Here is a 19,224-nt window from a genome sequence, read left to right as displayed (position 1 = left end):
CCCCCCCCACCCCACCCCCGCAGCTACTTGCCCGAGCCTCCCCAGCTTCTCCTTCACCCAAATCCAGATAGCAGATGTTCTGAAAGAGCTGCAAACCCTGGACCTGTACTAAACAGCTGGGCTAGAAAATCTGGACCCTCTCTTTCTAAAACTATCTGCCTCCATTGTTGCAACCCCTATTACCAGTCTGCTCAACCTCTCTTTCGTGTCGTCTGAGATCCCTAAAGATTATAAAGCTGCCGCGGTCATCCCCCTCTTCAAAGGGGGTGACACTCTAGACCCAAATTGCTATAGACCTATATCCATCCTGCCCTGCATCTCTAAAGTCTTCGAAAGCCTAGTTAATAAACAGATCACTGACCATTTCGAATCCCACCGTACCTTCTCCGTTGTGCAATCCGGTTTCCGAGCCGGTCACGGGTGCACCTCAGCCACGCTCAAGGTACTAAACGATATCATAACCGCCATCGATAAAAGACAGTACTGTGCAGCCGTCTTCATTGACCTGGCCGAGGCTTTCGACTGTCAATCACCGTATTCTTATCGGCAGACTCAATAGCCTTGGTTTCTCAGATGACTGCCTCGCCTGGTTCACCAACTACTTTGCAGACAGAGTTCAGTGTGTCAAATCAGAGGGCCTGTTGTCCGGACCTCTGGCAGTCTCTATGGGGGTACCACAGGGTTCAATTCTCGGGCCGACTCTTTTTTCTGTATATATCAATGATGTTGCTCTTGCTGCGGGCGATTCCCTGATCCACCTCTATGCAGACGACACCATTCTGTATACTTCTGGCCCTTCTTTGGACACTGTGTTAACTAACCTCCAAACGAGCTTCAATGTCATACAACACTCCTTCGGTGGCCTCCAACTGCTCTTAAACGCTAGTAAAACCGCCCGACTAGCATCACTACCATGGACGGCTCTGACCAAGAATATGTGGACAACTACAAATACCTAGGTGTCTGGCTAGACTGTAAACTCTCCTTCCAGACTCATATTAAACATCTCCAATCCAAAATCAAATCTAGAATCGGCTTTCTATTCCGCAACAAAGCCTCCTTCACTCACGCCGCCAAACTTGCCCTAGTAAAAATGACTATCCTACCGAACCTCGACTTTGGCGATGTCATCTACAAAATAGCTTCCAATACTCTACTCAGCAAACTGGATGCAGTCTATCACAGTGCCATCCGTTTTGTTACCAAAGCCCCTTATACCACCCACCACTGCGACCTGTATGCTCTAGTTGGCTGGCCCTCGCTGCATGTTCGTCGCCAGACCCACTGGCTCCAGATCCCCTGCTGATTTTGTACTTATTTCCCTCATTAAAATGCAAATCAATTTATAACATTTTTGACATGCGTTTTTCTGGATTTTTTGTTATTCTGTCTCTCACTGTTCAAATAAACCTACCATTAAAATTATAGACTGATCATTTCTTTGTCAGTGGGCAAACGCACAAAATCAGCAGGGGATCAAATACTTTTTCCCCTCACTGTACAAACAGGACTGCAAGGTATTAGCCAATGCATCTTACTGGTTTAAACAGAAAGAAACACCAAATTCTAGCTAGGAGCTGTGAACAGTCTATAAAACCAAGCTAGCTGTGAAGTATGAACAGTCTATAAAACCAAGCTAGCTGTGAAGTATGAACAGTCTATAAAACCAAGCTAGCTGTGAAGTATGAACAGTCTATAAAACCAAGCTAGCTGTGAAGTATGAACAGTCTATAAAACCAAGCTAGCTGTGAAGTATGAACAGTCTATAAAACCAAGCTAGCTGTGAAGTATGAACAGTCTATAAAACCAAGCTAGCTGTGAAGTATGAACAGTCTATAAAACCAAGCTAGCTGTGAAGTATGAACAGTCTATAAAACCAAGCTAGCTGTGAAGTATGAACAGTCTATAAAACCAAGCTAGCTGTGAAGTATGAACAGTCTATAAAACCAAGCTAGCTGTGAAGTATGAACAGTCTATAAAACCAAGCTAGCTGTGAAGTATGAACAGTCTTTATAAAAACTCAACTGGCCTCTGTTATAAAAGGTGTGGTGGGATACTGTAATGTGCCCATAATTCACCAGCTCAATCCATTGGTCGGACATCAACAGGCAGACGAGGTTCTACTGAAAGCTAGGATTGCTAGTGCAAAGTACACACAGCGTAGCCATAGATACTCCCTGCTTATTTCCACTTGGTATATAATGCCTCTACAGTAGGTGTGTCCTATCACATCATGTATCTAGATCTCCTCCCACCAGCCTCCTCTGGTGTACTATCCTTGTTTTACCAATACATTAATGTGACAAAAAAGTTATTTTACTAACAGTCTTATCATACACAGAACCACATTCTGTTTTAGCTACCTATGTAGGTTAGAACTGCCTGAATTCCTGATATTTTAAAAGTAATATTTTTTATTCACAGATTAAATACAACACCAAACCAGGAGGGCTGCACAGGGTTAAAACTGTTCTATCCATCATATGAAGGGTACAGGAAAACAATGTTGACAGGATGACGAGTGCTACTCAGCAAGCGCTTATGTCACAAAGAGGAAATTCAAACCTGGAAGTTAATCCATTCTATGTGTGTCATATAAAATCCAATCAAATTAGATAAAACTAAAATAAAAAGGCAATAAAATACATGAATAAAATAACCTAAAAACACGAAGATGTCTACAAATATACATTTACATTTACGTCATTTAGCAGACGCTCTTATCCAGAGCGACTTACAAATTGGATATATAAACAGGGCAAACCGTTCCATACCTGTCCTACAAAGTAAGGTGTTATAGGGGTGTCACAGTAAAAAGAGAGGGTCTTGAGACAAACCCTTACATCCAAGAGGACTTATTTTACTTGTTCCAGTTCTTGAGGATAGCTTCCGCTGCATCCAGAGTGCTGTCTTGCTACAGAGACACACAGACAGGTGATGAGATACGTTTTCCAATATTCACATTATCATGTTAAACCAAACCGAAAGAATACATCTAAACCCAATCTTTTAACACGGTCCACTCTTTATGTCTAATGAACTGGCCTGTGAGAAAGTCCGTTTTTCTGAATGAGAGAACCCATGTTTACCTTGATGAAGCATAGACGGATGTATTTCTCAAACTGCTTCTTGGATTTGTTTAAAACTTTTTTTTGGTTACTACATGATTCCATATGTGTTATTTCATAGTTTTGATGTTTTCACTATTATTCTACAATGTAGAAAATTGTCAAAATAAAGAAAAACCCTTAAATGAGTAGGTGTGCCCAAACATTTGACTGGTACTGTATATTTTTTAGCTAAACATGTGGGGCTCAAAACAGGAAGGGTTCTGCCCCACCTGCCCTGAATGATGGGTCGCCAATGGCATTACTACTAACCTAACATAGCAGGCGTAAAAGAAAACCCCTGAACAGAGTTCCCACATCTGGTTTTCACATTACTACATACAGTGCTTGACTTGGGCAGGAGCAGAGTGCCGGCACCTCAAATGTTCTACTGCCTGAGCTCCTGTTCCTATTATAGAATACTAGCTCAGAAGTATTGTGGAGCTCCTGCACCTAAATATAAACAGTAACAGCACCCAAAATGAGTACCGGCACCTTTTTCAGACCCAAGTCAAGCACTGACTACAAAGCATTGCAATACATAAAAGCTATTTTCAGAATGTAGATTACATTTCTGTGCCCTCAATGAAGTGAAAAATACAGTATATTTTTTATATCTCATCTTCCCGAAAGTGAGTGGAAGAGTGAGGCTATGACCACTCTAGGGATGAGGGAGAGAACAATAGAAGGAATTCCATCAAAGATATAATTGTCTCTGTTTTTACATGGGCAGTGTTTCCAGTAAGCAGGTAAGTAATTTCCTCAATTAGCAAAGAAAAGGGGGGAAGCACAGGCAGACATCAAACATTAAATCCTAAAATATTTCCATACAATATACTTTTCAAAGATATTTCCAGGGTCATATTCAGCACGATGTCTTCAATTGTCGTCTTGCATTTTCGAGTCATAATGACGTGTTTTAGCTGTTGATGGCTGAGTGGGATGCACTGATTTTCATGACTTGATTAGATGTTTCATGAAGTGTAATGACTTCATGTAAGTCTAGTTGTTCTGATGATAACATCTCCTGGCAGAAAGGTAAACCACCTCCCTGTGGCTTTTCCTTTGTTCCAGTAAATATGAGGTGTTCAGTGCAGGAAGGGACTATAACTTCTTGTTTAGGAAACGGGAGTCAATTAACTTGCACACTCCTTTCCTAAAGATCTGAGAGGCACTTACGTGCCTGGTTAATATAATAAAAAGTATTACAATGATCCTATGGCTTCCACAGTAGTTAGCTAGGCCTGTTGGTCATTCAAAATCTTTCATTTGTCTTCAGTGCTTAATGTATTGTTATGCACCCCCCATTACTTCTGAACAAGAGTGTTTAAATGATTTATCCTTTTCTATTCTATTCTATTTTATTATTTCCTGTTACAAGACCTTCGGGATTGCTGTGTGTGACTAAAAACGAGACATTTTGGTGACAAGACATGATACATTATGTTATGTTCTAGTCTGAGGAAGAGAGAGAGAATGGAAAAGTGGCCTCTGACTCAGCAGGGACCTTGTTCTTGGGACTCAATATTGACAACAAACAGCAGAAAATACATTTCCATTTATTCACAATATTGTGAGCTGTACCCATACTATCCCGTTGCATTTCCATTTTGATTTAAAAGATATATACAGTGCATTTGGAAAGTATTCAGACCCCTTGACTTTTTCCACATTTTGTTACATTACAGCCTTTTTCTAAAATGTATTAAAAAAAAAACAATTCTCATCAATCTACATACAGTACCCCATAATGACAAAGGGGAAACAGGTTTTCTGAATTGTTGCTAATTTATTACAAATTAAAAACAGAATTACCTTATTTACATAAGTATTCAGACCCTTTGCGATGAGACTTGAAATTGAGCTCAGGTGCATCACGTTTCCATTGATCATCCTTGAGATGTTTCTACAACTTGATTGGAGTCCACCTGTGGTAAATTCAATTGATTGGACAGGATTTGGAAAGGCACACACCTGTCTATATAAGGTCCCATAGTTGACAGAGCTTGTCAGAGCAAAAACCAAGCCATGAGGTCGAAGGAATTGTCCGTAGAGCACCGAGACAGGATTGTGTCGAGGCACAAATCTGGGGAAGGGTACCAAAACATTTCGACAGCATTGAAGGTCCCCAAGAACACAGTGGCCTACATCATTCTTAAATGAAAGAAGCTTGGAACCACCAAGAATCTTCCTAGAGCTGGCCGCCCGGCCAAACTGAGCAATCAGGGGTGAAGGGCCTTGGTCAGGGAGGTGACCAAGAACTCGATGGTCACTGAAAGAGCTCCAGGGTTCCTCTGTGGAGATGGGAGAACCTTCCAGAAGGAAACCATCTCTGCAGCACTCCATCAATCAGGCCTTTATGGTAGTGGCTAAACAGAAGCCACTTATTTTTTTATTTTATTTTACCTTTATTTAACTAGGCAAGTCAGTTAAGAACAAATTCTTATTTTCAATGACGGCCTAGGAACAGTGGATTAACTGCCTTGTTCAGGGGCAGAACGACAGATTTTTACCTTGTCAGCTCAGGGATTCAATCTTGCAACCTTTCGGTTACTAGTCCAACGCTCTAACCACTAGGCTACCTGCCGCCCCACTTATCAGTAAAAGGCGCATGACAGCCTGCTTAGAGTTTGCCAAAAGGCACCTAAAGACTCTCAGACCATGAGAAACAAGATTCTCTGGTTTTGATAAAACCAAACTCTTTGGCCTGAATGCCAAGCGTCACGTCTGAAGGAAACCTGGCACTATCCCTTCGGTGAAGCATGGTGGGGATGTTTTTCAGCGGCATGGACTGGGACAATAGTCAGGATTGAGGGAAAGATGAACAGAGCAAAGTACAGAGAGATCCTTGATGAAAATGTGCTCCAGAACGCTGAGGACCTCAGACTGGGGTGACGGTTCACCTTCCAACAGGACAACATTTACATTTTAGTAATTTAGCAGACGCTCTTATCCAGAGCGACTTACAGGAGTGAATGCATACATTTCATTTCATGCATTTTTTTGTACTGGCCCCCCGTGGGAATCGAACCCACAACCCTGGCGTTGCACACACCATGCTGGCGTTGCAAAAGTTTTGAGAATGACACAAATATTAATTTTCACAAAGTCTGCTGCCTCAGTTTGTATGATGGAAATTTGCATATACTCCAGAATATTATGAAGAGTGATCAGATGAATTGCAATTAATTGAAAAGTCCCTCTTTGCCATGCAAATTAACTGAATCCTCAAAAAATATTTCCACTGCGATTTCAGCCCTGCCACAAAAGGACCAGCTGACATCATGTCAGTGATTCTCTCGTTAACACAGGTGTGAGTGTTGACGAGGACAAGGCTGGAGATCACTCTGTCATGCTGATTGAGTTCGAATAACAGACTGGAAGCTTCAAAAGGAGGGTGGTGCTTGGAATCATTGTTCCTCCTCTGTCAAACATGGTTACCTGCAAGGAAACACGTGCCGTCATCATTGCTTTGCACAAAAAGGGCTTCACAGGCAAGGATATTGCTACCAGTAAGATTGCACCTAAATCAACCATTTATCGGATCATCAAGAACTTCAAGGAGAGCGGTTCAATTGTTGTGAAGAAGGCTTCAGGGCGCCGAAGAAAGTCCAGCAAGCGCCAGGACCGTCTCCTAAAGTTGATTCAGCTGCGGGATCGGGGCACCACCAGTACAGAGCTTGCTCAGGAATGGCAGCAGGCAGGTGTGAGTGCATCTGCACGCACAGTGAGGCGAAGACTTTTGGAGGATGGCCTGGTGTCAAGAAGGGCAGCAAAGAAGTCACTTCTCTCCAGGAAAAACATCAGGGACAGACTGATATTCTGCAAAAGGTACAGGGATTGGACTGCTGAGGACTGGGGTAAAGTCATTTTCTCTGATAAATCCCCTTCCCGATTGTTTGGGGCATCCGGAAAAAAGCTTGTCCTGAAGAAGACAAGGTGAGCGCTACCATCAGTCCTGTGTCATGCCAACAGTAAAGCATCCTGAGACCATTCATGTGTGGGATTGCTTCTCAGCCAAGGGAGTGGGCTCACTCACAATTTTGCCTAAGAACACAGCCATGAATAAAGAATGGTATCAACACATCCTCCGAGAGCAACTTATCCCAACCATCCAAGAACAGTTTGGTGACAAACAATGTCTTTTCCAGCATGATGGAGCACCTTGCCATAAGGCAAAAGTGATAACTAAGTGGCTCGGGGAACAAAACATTGATATTTTGGGTCCATGGCCAGGAAATTCCCCAGACCTTAATCCCATTGAGAACTTGTGGTCAATCCTTAAGAGGCGGGTGGACAAACAAAAACCCACAAATTCTGACAAACTCCAAGCATTGATTATGCAAGAATGCGCTGCCATCAGTCAGGATGTGACCCAGAAGTTAATTGACAGCATGCCAGGGTGGATTGCAGAGGTCTTGAAAAAGAAGGGTCAACACTGCAAATATTGATTCTTTGCATCAACTTCATGTAATTGTCAATAAAAGCCTTTGACACTTATGAAATGCTTGTAATTATACTTCAGTATTCCATAGTAACATCTGACAAATATCTAAAGACACTGAAGCAGCAAACTTTGTGAAAATTAATATTTGAGTCATTCTCAAAACTTTTGGTCACGACTGTAGACGCTGCCAAACGTGCTTCAACAAAGTACTGAGTAAAGGGTCTGAAATACTTATGTAAATGTAATATTTCAGATTTTGTATTTTTTATCAATATGCCAAAATGTCTAAAAACCTGTTTTTGCTTCTTTGTCATTATGGGGTATTGTGTGTAGCTTGATGAGGGGGGGAAACTATTTAATCCACTTTAGAATAAGGCTGTAACATAACAAAATGTGGAATAAGTCAAGGGGTCTGAATACTTTCCGAATGCACTGTAGGAGAAAAGTGATAAAGTAGTGCAAACTACTGATTAACACAGACAAAACACACATAAAAGACAAACAATCCATTTCGCTCAATTCATTACGAGTGTTAAACCACCAGATTTAATTAAATAATACATTTTATACACCTGATAACACATCACACTGGCTGTACTGTATAAAATGTATTATTTAATGAAAGCTGTCCCACTTTCCCTGACATTCATTCATAGAACTATAATTAAACCATAAGATGGAAAAAAAATATTGCTTTATTGTAATAATACTGTAAAACACGGAACCTTTATCTTTTTATGGCCATATGACAAACCCCCTTTTGTTATAAAATCTTGCCCTTCCAGGAAGAGAAATCGAACATGACTGAACCCTCCTCCGTGCCACCTGACCTGTGACCTCCCTGTTAGCAGATAATAGAAAGGGCTGGTTTGTTATCAGTTCACAGGAAGCTGCCTTCACGAGAAGGTCATTTTGGACAGAAACAGGAGGGAAGGGGATTTTTATGGGCACTGGTAACCTCTGTTTCTGTTAAAGTCTGCTAATGGAGGCCAATGTTTGTTTAAGGGACACACATCTCCGTGTGTTTCCATCTTCCATCCATACCTCTAGTTAGGGATAAGGAATTCTGGTCCCGGAGGGCAGAGTAATTCAAATGGGTTGTGCTAAACCACCTGACTTACTGCAACTAATAGTAGCTCATAGCTGAATGGAATAAATACATTGAGTCAATGGATATAAATTATTCTAAGCTAGGCAGGCACTGTTCTTAACAAGAATGAGACTGCCCACTGCTAAAGATACTGGTGTGATTCAAAGCCGGAAACACCTTAGGCCTGTCCTTGCATAACTCTTGTCCTAGATGACGATATTCAGACTAAATAGTGGAAACTGGAAAGCCCTGGACTGTGATTTCAGAGGACATGAACAGCACACAGAGACATGTACAGTACAATGCATTCGGAAAGTATTCAGCCTCCTTTTTGCTAATTTATAATTTTTTACATATTTTTATTTGCATAAGTATTCAGACACTTTGCTATGAGACTCAAAATTGAGCTCAGGTGAACCATGTTTCCATTGATCATCCTTGAGATGTTTCTACAACATTGATGAGGGGAAATGTTTTTTTAATCAATTTTAGAATAAGGCTGTAACGTGGTCTGAACACTTTCTGAATATGCTATATTGCTCTGGAACCAACTGGCTGTTGGACAGGATCTGAGTAACAGTCCTTCGCCTCTATTTAGGGTTCCCCAAACTAACACTCTCCCTGAGGCCAACAGGATATGTTTTTGTGCTCCCATATCACACAGAAACTTCCTGTATGGACTTTACGCTTGGCTCGCAGCCTCCAAAACCATTATGACTGATGGTCCTGATAATTTTTGGGAGAAGGCCTACTTTACTTTCATTTCAACTCTGTGCTGGTTGCAGATACACACTACTATGCATCAAACATTTTCAAAACTGGTACAAAATAAAGTGCAACTGAATTTTTATTTTATTTGAATGATTTTGAATCATTGCAGTGACATCTGTGTTGTTTTGTTAACAGGGGTGTATAGCCATATGGCAGATATTAGCAGACATATAAAGAGGGGGAGTTTCCCTCTATTCTTTACCAGGACCAGGTGATATATTCTTTACCAGGATCAGGTGATCTATTCTTTACCAGGACCAGGTGATCTATTCTTTATCATCGGACCAGGTGATCTATTCTTTACCAGGACCAGGTGATCCATTCTTTACCAGGACCAGGTGATCTATTCTTTATCATCGGACCAGGTGATCTCATAGTCTTTGAAGACACTCTTCAGCTTCTCAACAGACACTGAATGATCTGCTTTGCCATAGCCCTGAAATAGATGGGACACACACACACAGCATATGTTATTTTCAGGAGGTTTTGAGAATGTTTTCCTCTCCTCTGTTTGGTGACCATTCCCCTCTGGGGAGAAGGCCCTTACTGGCACATTGAACTGAAATGCACTTACAGTTGATTCCCCAAAAACACGCAGTTTTTTGTCTTTGCTGTTGTGCTCAATCTTCCCTCCTCCAAGACAGTTGCACTCCAGTCCCAAAGCCGTTATTGGTGGGGTGACCTTCTCAAATATATGATCTGAAAATCAGTCAAAGTGATAAACATGAAATCTGAAGGGGAGGGGATGTGATGTATGAAGGCCAAGGCATACAATGTTACGCACAATTAGTCACCTCATGCAAGCCTAGGGTCCATCTATGTTTGTATCCAAGACAGGCCCTGGGCATTAGCGGTCATTTAAGGCCCGACCAAAAATGACATATATATTTTCTTATGTTAGTCACTGACAGTCACTCAATTAGCCCATGTCAGCTAACATTTTCTTCAGTGGTAAGTTAGTCTAGCCAGCTATCTAAACTAGTAGTAATCATGGCCAAATTGCTGACCAGGCAGAAAGGGCCCATGTCCAGGGGCCCTGACCTCCACGGGGCCCCTATTGATTTTGTTAGTCACTTTCAATGAGATATCATATTAACATGGCATTAGTCAAGGCAAAATGTGTAGAATTTCAGGAAATTTGCTTTAATTTCTCTACTCCCCATGGCAAAATGTGTAGAATTTCAGGAAATGTGCTTTAAAGCTGCAACCATTTCTCTACGCCCCATGGCGAAATGTGTAGAATTGCAGGAAATGTGCTTTAAAGCTGCATCCATTTCTCTACGCCCCATGGCGCAATGTGTAGAATTGCAGGAAATGTGCTTTAAAGCTGCAACCATTTCTCTACACCCCATGGCGAAATGTGTAGAATTGCAAGAAATTAACTTTAAAACTTAAATTTCTTCTCTCTGAAGAAACTTACATTTCTTCTCTTTAGTGCCCCCCAAGAGCGGGGGCACGAAAATGTTTTGTCGGAGAGGTGGGGGGCCACCCAAATCTCTCTTAGGGCCCCCAAAAGGCTAGGGCTGGTTCTGTTTGTATATGTAATATGCAGCTCTTATGTAGCTATCTTTAGGCATATGCATGTTGACAATGCTCCAACATCCTGTATTTGGTTGCCTGCAGTTGCAGACAGTAGCCTATATAGCGCAATGGCACATTCAATAGCTACTATGTTATTGAGCTTCATGCCGTCGGTTTACTAGCAAATGGCGTTAGATATCATAGTAACAATTTATAACAAGGTCGGCTACATTTTGCCACTGGTAGACATTTAGTACAGCGGGATTGGTGTACGTGGGCAATGGGCGCCTCAAAGCAATGCTGTCTGACCACCGCCACGAAAGAGACAAGGCACACTTACTGTGATACTGCCCAGCACTTTTTGTGCCTCTCACTATATCTTTGTATTCAGTTCCATCTTTTACTTTTATCCTCACTAAAATATACTTAAATGTTCCCTCTGGATCGACTTCAGCGTCGGGGACTTTACCCAAAGCGTCTGCCATTGCGACTGTGAAAATACGCACTGTACACGGGACGCACAACCTTGTCACTGCTCTGCCTACGACACACACCATTCCTGCAGCACAGTGCTCATTAACCGACGGCCTTATCGGGTTTAGGGCGTGTTCCACCATTTAAAGAGAGCGTTTGAGTAGCATGCTACCATAAACGTACAGTAGCCTAAAGCCAACTTGAGCAAGTAGATCTGACCATATCCATTTCTTTCCTTGCAATCATTCAGTATGACTTGAAGAAATGCTTGGTAGAATAGTATGTACCTACCTAGCCCAATATGCACTCTTAAGGAGCCTACCGTCACTCCTTATGGTTCAATAACCTTGTTATTCAATAACCTTGTTATGTTATTTTAAGAGGTAGACTGGCTCTGGCAGCAAAAACAGCCAAATACTCCATCGAAACGTGAATCGATTATTAATTGCGATACGGTTCTAGAAACATAAAGCCCTTTACTTTAATATCACATCAAAATAATGCAAAATATACACTTACTGTACACCGTTTTAACCAGCTTTATCACTGTTGCAGCCGACAGTATTTTTCAGTGACACACAGGTGTTCAGAGCATGCTAATTACCGCCGGTGGTCCCTCAGTCTTCCGTCTGTAACATGGAGATATGGCCGTGTGGGAACACAAACCCTAACCCCTTTACAGGTGTGTATCAATTGGAACATTTTATTTTTAATTGTTTTATCACTGATGTGAATGATTCTAAAACCGTACCGCACGATGTGTGTTAATGTTCAGACCGAGTGTCAGAGCTCTTAACAAAACTCCCCTTTACAGAAGTCCAATGACTTATGTGTAATGAAATGGACCTGAGAGTTATGATCAAGGACTAGTGCCTACCCGGATTACTACTATGCCTAATATTAATCATGCCTAAAAATCTAATTTTGGGGATATTAGTATTGGCCTCAGCAGTGTAACAGATAGCCCTACACCTGTACACAGATTTCAGTCAAATTAAAAGGAAGAGCGTTCATGAATAAGAATATATTTTAGGAAGGTCAGTGTCAATGGAACAGGTAAAATAAAAGGAAACCGTCACTTTGGAGGCCAAGTGCTCAGATAACTGGTAGGAGGTGGCTCACAACTGGATATGGCCACAATATGAATCCAAGAGAGACAGGAGGTCTGTTACTATGTGAAAACAATCCACACCCTCTCCACAGCAAACACACACACACACATTCTCTCTCTCTCCCGCCCTCCCTCTCAGGTCAGTGGGATGTGGGGTTTCACTACCTCAGGATGTAGAGAGCAGAGCCAGAATCCGTCTCAACACAGTTCTAAATACAGTACGCCTGTTTCTTTTCCCAGAAACCATGGAGCTTCCGATGTCTCCAGCACGCAAGCTATTGTTCATGAATTGAAATGATAGGTAACACACCTGAACAAACATGCATGTACTGTATTAACTCAGATTGAAAGTAATCAGTGGTGATTTTAGCATGTAAATCTTGGTCGAGCAAACTCACAACACAACACTAAACAATACATTAATTGTACTATAACGGTGACAAACGGTGTCCACAAACTGTTAAGGCCTAGATAAAGCTGTCCCAACAGCAGAGCTTTCTTTTCAGCACTATGGAGTGATTCCTTACCACTGGCTATCAGCGGAGCCTTATCTGGCAGCGAAACAGTTCATTCAGCCTCATTTACTGCCTTTTAAAAAAAACATAGCTGATATGGCAGACTTGCTTAAACAAATGTGATTTCTGACAATTGAGATGTACAAACTATGGTATAAGGGGACGACGAGTGGATAAGAGGCAATTCGTAATTTCAATTAAGACATGAAAAAGCGAGCTAGGACAGACGTAGTCAATATAACTACAGGTATTTGTTCAGCACTTTTGAAATGTACAGCGACAGAATTCAGAACACAGGCCGTTCTTACAGTATTCTCCCTGTACGTCAAGTCAGAACCGTAGGATAAATAAAAGGGGCATATAAGCAGACAATGAAAGCTCTTACAATATTTGATGTTTACATTTCTCTAAAATCGGCTATAGGCTACATGTGCACCACCAAGTCAGAACAGTAGGCTAAGTTAGTAGGTGGAAAGGGACCAAATTATTAGAGTGAGGCACACGGGCTACTAACAGCTTACTACACATCATACAGTTAGTATTACTTAGCTACAGCATACATATCTCCCTGGCATATTACATAATTTATCAGTGGAGGAAAAAGTACCCAATTTTCATAAACGTAAAGATACCTTAGTAGAAAATGACTCAAGTTAAAGTCACCCAGTAAAATACAACTTGAATAAAACGATTTGGTTTTAAATATACTTAAGTATCAAAAGTAAAAGTATAAATCATTTCAAATTGCTCATATTTGTCAGGGATCCCGCTTCCTGAGTCTGTTTCTGCCTGAGCTGACTGTTTTTTGTTTGGAGTGTTGTCTAAGGTTCCTGAACGCACCCTGTCTGGTTGCTAGGCAACGAAGTTAGGCGGGAGATCTAGTAATTACCCGCACCTGCATCTCATCAACCTTCTGCACACCTGGTCCTGATCATCACCTCTTCTTAAACCCTGAGCTGACATCCATTCCCTGCCTGATCGTTAGCAACGAACAGTATGTTGTGCCAGCGTATCAGCATCATGTTTCCTGAGCTAGTTTTGTTTTGTTGTGTTGTGTTTTGTTGTGTTGTGTTGTGTTGTGTTGTGCTTGTTGCTGGTTACTCACTCCCGTTTACTCTGTCTTAGTCATTCTCCCGGAACATTCAACTCCCTTGCCTGGCCGTCGGTGGATACAGTGACTTCATTGGATCAACCCAATTACTCTCATCAACTCACCTCCGCTGCCGCTCCGTCTCCTGGATTACTCAATATACACATCAAGACTACCAATAAATACTCACTTTCATTTTACTCACCTTGTCCTGGTCTGCTTCTGGGTTCTGTCTTAGAGAATCGTGACAATATTAAGCAAACCAGACGGCATCATTTTTATGTTTTTTAAATTTACAGATACCGAGGGGCACGCTACAACACTCAGACATCATTTACAAACTAACCATGTGTGTTTTGTGAGTCCGCCAGATCAGAGGCAGTAGGAATGACCAGGGATGTTCTCTTGATAAGTGTGTGAATCGGACAATTTTCCAGTCCTGCTAAGCATTCATTTACATTTACATTTACATTTAAGTCATTTAGCAGACGCTCTTATCCAGAGCGACTTACAAAATGGTGCATTCACCTTATGATATCCAGTGGAACAACCACTTTACAATAGTGCATCTAAATCTTTTAAGGGGGGGGGGGGTTAGAAGGATTACTTTATCCTATCCTAGGTATTCCTTAAAGAGGTGGGGTTTCAGGTGTCTCCGGAAGGTGGTGATTGACTCCGCTGTCCTGGCGTCGTGAGGGAGCTTGTTCCGCCATTGGGGTGCCAGAGCAGCGAACAGTTTTGACTGGGCTGAGCGGGAACTGTGCTTCCTCAGAGGTAGGGGGGCCAGCAGGCCAGTGGTGGATGAACGCAGTGCCCTTGTTTGGGTGTAGGGCCTGATCAGAGCCTGAAGGTATGGAGGTGCCGTTCCCTTCACAGCTCCGTAGGCAATCACCATGGTCTTGTAGCGGATGCGAGCTTCAACTGGAAGCCAGTGGAGAGAGCGGAGGAGCGGGGTGACGTGAGAGAACTTGGGAAGGTTGAACACCAGACGGGCTGCGGCGTTCTGGATGAGTTGTAGGGGTTTAATGGCACAGGCAGGGAGCCCAGCCAACAGCGAGTTGCAGTAATCCAGACGGGAGATGACAAGTGCCTGGATTAGGACCTGCGCCGCTTCCTGTGTGAGGCAGGGTCGTACTCTGCGAATGTTGTAGAGCATGAACCTACAGGATCGGGTCACCGCCTTGATGTTAGTGGAGAACGACACGGTGTTGTCCAGGATCACGCCAAGGTTCTTAGCACTCTGGGAGGAGGACACAAGGGAGTTGTCAACCGTGATGGCGAGATCATGGAACGGGCAGTCCTTCCCCGGGAGGAAGAGCAGCTCCGTCTTGCCGAGGTTCAGCTTGAGCTGGTGATCCGTCATCCACACTGATATGTCTGACAGACATGCAGAGATGCGATTCGCCGCCTGGTTATCAGAAGGGGGAAAGGAGAAGATTAATTGTGTGTCGTCTGCATAGCAATGATAGGAGAGACCATGTGAGGATATGACAGAGCCAAGTGACTTGGTGTATAGCGAGAATAGGAGAGGGCCTAGAACAGAGCCCTGGGGGACACCAGTGGTGAGAGCGCATGGTGCGGAGACAGATTCTCGCCACGCCACCTGGTAGGAGCGACCTGTCAGGTAGGACGCAATCCAAGCGTGGGCCGCGCCGGAGATGCCCAACTCGGAGAGGGTGGAGAGGAGGATCTGATGGTTCACAGTATCAAAGGCAGCAGATAGGTCTAGAAGGATGAGAGCAGAGGAGAGAGAGTTAGCTTTAGCAGTGCGGAGAGCCTCCGTGACACAGAGAAGAGCAGTCTCAGTTGAATGCCCAGTCTTGAAACCTGACTGATTAGGATCAAGAAGGTCATTCTGAGAGAGATAGCAGGAGAGCTGGCCAAGGACGGCACGTTCAAGAGTTTTGGAGAGAAAAGAAAGAAGGGATACTGGTCTGTAGTTGTTGACATCGGAGGGATCGAGTGTAGGTTTTTTCAGAAGGGGTGCAACTCTCGCTCTCTTGAAGACGGAAGGGACGTAGCCAGCGGTCAAGGATGAGTTGATGAGCGAGGTGAGGAAGGGGAGAAGGTCTCCGGAAATGGTCTGGAGAAGAGAGGAGGGGATAGGGTCAAGTGGGCAGGTTGTTGGGCGGCCGGCCGTCACAAGACGCGAGATTTCATCTGGAGAGAGATGGGAGAAAGAGGTCAAAGCACAGGGTAGGGCAGTGTGAGCAGGACCAGCGGTGTCGTTTGACTTAGCAAACGAGGATCGGATATCGTCAACCTTCTTTTCAAAATGGTTGACGAAGTCATCCGCAGAGAGGGAGGAGGGGGGGAGGGGGAGGAGGATTCAGGAGGGAGGAGAAGGTAGCAAAGAGCTTCCTAGGGTTAGAGGCAGATGCTTGGAATTTAGAGTGGTAGAAAGTGGCTTTAGCAGCAGAGACAGAAGAGGAGAATGTAGAGAGGAGTGAGTGAAAGGATGCCAGGTCCGCAGGGAGGCGAGTTTTCCTCCATTTCCGCTCGGCTGCCCGGAGCCTTGTTCTGTGAGCTCGTAGTGAGTCGTCGAGCCACGGAGCAGGAGGGGAGGACCGAGCCGGCCTGGAGGATAGGGGACAGAGAAAATCAAAGGATGCAGAAAGGGAGGAGAGGAGGGTTGAGGAGGCAGAATCAGGAGATAGGTTGGAGAAGGTTTGAGCAGAGGGAAGAGATGATAGGATGGAAGAGGAGAGAGTAGCGGGAGAGAGAGCGAAGGTTGGGACGGCGCAATACCATCCGAGTAGGGGCAGAGTGAGAAGTGTTGGATGAGAGCAAGAGGGAAAAGGATACAAGGTAGTGGTCGGAGATTTGGAGGGGAGTTGCAATGAGATTAGTGGAAGAACAGCATCTAGTAAAGATGAGGTCAAGCGTATTGCCTGCCTTGTGAGTAGGGGGGGAAGGTGCGAGGGTATATATACCGAGTACTTTTGGGTGTTAGGGAAAATGAATGGAGTACAAAGTACATTCTTTTCTTTAGAAATGTAGTGAAGTAAAAGTAAAAGTTGTCTAAAATATAAATAGTAAAGTACAAATACCCCAAAAAGCTACTTAAGTAGTACTTTAAAGTATTTTTACACCACAGTAATTTATGCAGGAGCATACAAGACATTTTTGGACTCTCCTTGTTGTGCTGTGCTCACTTGAACAGGAAGGTGGCATGGCGGTCCTTCGTGGGCAAATTCTCTCATCAAACTTTGTATTCAATGTCTGGCATTCTTGTAACGGTTGTCCAAAGGAGTAGACCAAGGTGCAGCGTGGTAAGTGTTCATCTTGATATTTATTTTTACTCTTACACTTACTCTTACACTTAAACAAAATAATAAACAATGGATAAACGACCGTCACTTCTTGCAGGCTTTTCCGAGCAGTACAAAAATAAGATCCCACAACTCAAGGAGGGAAAAAGGGCTGCCTAAGTATGGTTCCCAATCAGAGACAACGATAGGAAACCATACCTGGCCAAAACATAGAAATATATAAAACAGAATGCCCACCCCACACCCTGACCTAACAAAAATAGAGAAATAAACCGTCTCTCTCAGGTCAGGGCATGACAATTCTCTGGATTTATGGTGCTTTCAAGACAACTGGGAACTCTGGAAAAAAAACAAGGTTGAATCGTGACATCATTGATCTTCAGGTCGGAACGCTAGAAAGAGGCTTGATTTCCCGACTTGGAATTCCGAGTTGGATGACCGTTAAAAACGTATTTTCCCAGTCGGAGCTCGTTTTTCAGTTCCCAGTTGTGTTGAACACACTGAAGTCTGAGATTTCCCAGTTCTGAGTTTCCAGTGGTTTTGAATGCGGCAGAAGTCATGATGGATTGACAGCATGGCCAATGTATTCAAACTTTTCTGGCCCATGGTGTTGAATGTTTATCCTTTTAAGCTTGGAAAAGAGACCCCTTAAACCCAGACTTGGACCACACACCCACTCCACTGAATAGCAGGCTAGTGATTGCTTTGCAACGCTTGCAGTTAGCCACTGATTCTTTCCAAACCACTCATTGTTGAATTTCCGATTTCCAACTTGTTGTGTAATGTTTATGTCCAATGGCCGGTGAGTACTGATACGTTTAATCTATTAGTTCTCTTCATATGACAAGGATTGAAAAGGATTTGCCAGTAGATTGTCGAGTTGATTCATGATGACTGCTAACTTTCTAGCTAAGATTTTGAAAGTATGATGTTGACATGATCGGTCCAATCAAATCAAAGCTACGGTAGATATAACGTGATTTGACATCATTTATCTGTGGCCAACAACCTTGAGTCTTCTTGGATGGGTACTTTTAATGTAACTCTATGGCAGCAGCCAAGGGGCGTGAATTCTCGAGCTCTACCTGTAGATTTTGCGGTGACGTATTGTCCCCATGAGTGACAGACCACTGAGCCAATCACGGCACAACTAGAACATTACCATCCCTTACTCTGCGTATTTTCCGCTGGTTTGCCCCACCACCACAGAAAGCACTGAGCTAGACTGAAACACCTGCATTTTGGAGCTGTCTTACTCAAGAAAACAAAAAAGAGACCATGTTTGTATGCGGCTTTATTAAATCAAGGATTCACTTTATTACATTGTTTGCAAACTGATATGTGACACATATTAATGCCAAAATAACATGCAAAACAGGCAACAAAAAAGTGTATTTTTAAAAATATATATATTTTTCTTTTTTTTCTAAACAGGTGGGGCTCAAATCAGGTGGGGCTCTAACAATATTGACTCTTTAATATGAATGTGTGTTGCTAAAGAGAGAACTAAATTTCTGTTTACGGTAGTGTCCTGTCTGCCCGTGCAGGAAGCGTTTGTCCAAAACATTTAATATATTCATAAATGTGTCGTACGCTCTTTATGTACAGTACTGTAAATTATAAATTGGCAAAGAAGTAAAATTTCACTTTTCAGTGACAGACTGTACAAAAGGTCAAAACGCGGGATATAGTGAGGGTCAAAGGTCATGTCCTTGGCCACCATGAGTACAATGAAGCTGATGATACAGCAGATTCAAGACCATAACACACTTCACCCAAGGAAACTTGCTGCATGCCATGGCAGTCACATTTTATCAGGCCCAAGA

At 43.0% G+C, this 19,224-nt stretch overlaps 1 protein-coding gene and 1 long non-coding RNA gene across 2 annotated transcripts; both read right to left on the bottom strand.

Annotated features, from left to right (window-relative positions):
* Window positions 1–2,394: 2,394 nt before the first annotated feature.
* LOC106560656 (uncharacterized) lies at window positions 2,395–4,840 on the bottom strand. The gene is made up of 2 exons (XR_001318643.2): window positions 3,090–4,840; window positions 2,395–2,914 (listed from the first exon to the last, which is right to left on the bottom strand). It is a non-coding gene; the product is annotated as an uncharacterized lncRNA (long non-coding RNA).
* A 4,633-nt stretch (window positions 4,841–9,473) lies between these two features.
* On the bottom strand, window positions 9,474–11,546 carry LOC106560654 (14 kDa phosphohistidine phosphatase). The gene is made up of 3 exons (XM_014123740.2): window positions 11,277–11,546; window positions 9,990–10,114; window positions 9,474–9,851 (listed from the first exon to the last, which is right to left on the bottom strand). The coding sequence occupies exons 1-3, from the start codon at window positions 11,491–11,493 to the stop codon at window positions 9,759–9,761; spliced, it is 435 nt and encodes a 144-aa protein (XP_013979215.1). The 5' UTR covers window positions 11,494–11,546; the 3' UTR covers window positions 9,474–9,758.
* Window positions 11,547–19,224: the final 7,678 nt, after the last annotated feature.

Source organism: Salmo salar, chromosome ssa10 (genome assembly GCF_905237065.1).
Source record: "Salmo salar chromosome ssa10, Ssal_v3.1, whole genome shotgun sequence".
In the NCBI taxonomy this organism is placed as follows: Eukaryota; Metazoa; Chordata; class Actinopteri; order Salmoniformes; family Salmonidae; genus Salmo; species Salmo salar.
The sequence above is the reverse complement of the archived record's forward strand: the minus strand, read 5'-3'. Positions and strand labels throughout refer to the sequence as shown.

Excerpts from the sequence above, each read along its gene's own strand:
- LOC106560654 (XM_014123740.2), bottom strand. The coding sequence starts at position 11,493 with ATGGTGTGTGTCGTAGGCAGAGCAGTGACAAGGTTGTGCGTCCCGTGT. Across the intron at positions 10,115-11,276 it reads AAGTGCTGGGCAGTATCACA|ATCATATATTTGAGAAGGTC; the intron begins GTAAGTGTGCCT and ends ACTGATTTTCAG. Across the intron at positions 9,852-9,989 it reads GTGTTTTTGGGGAATCAACT|GGCTATGGCAAAGCAGATCA; the intron begins GTAAGTGCATTT and ends CATCTATTTCAG.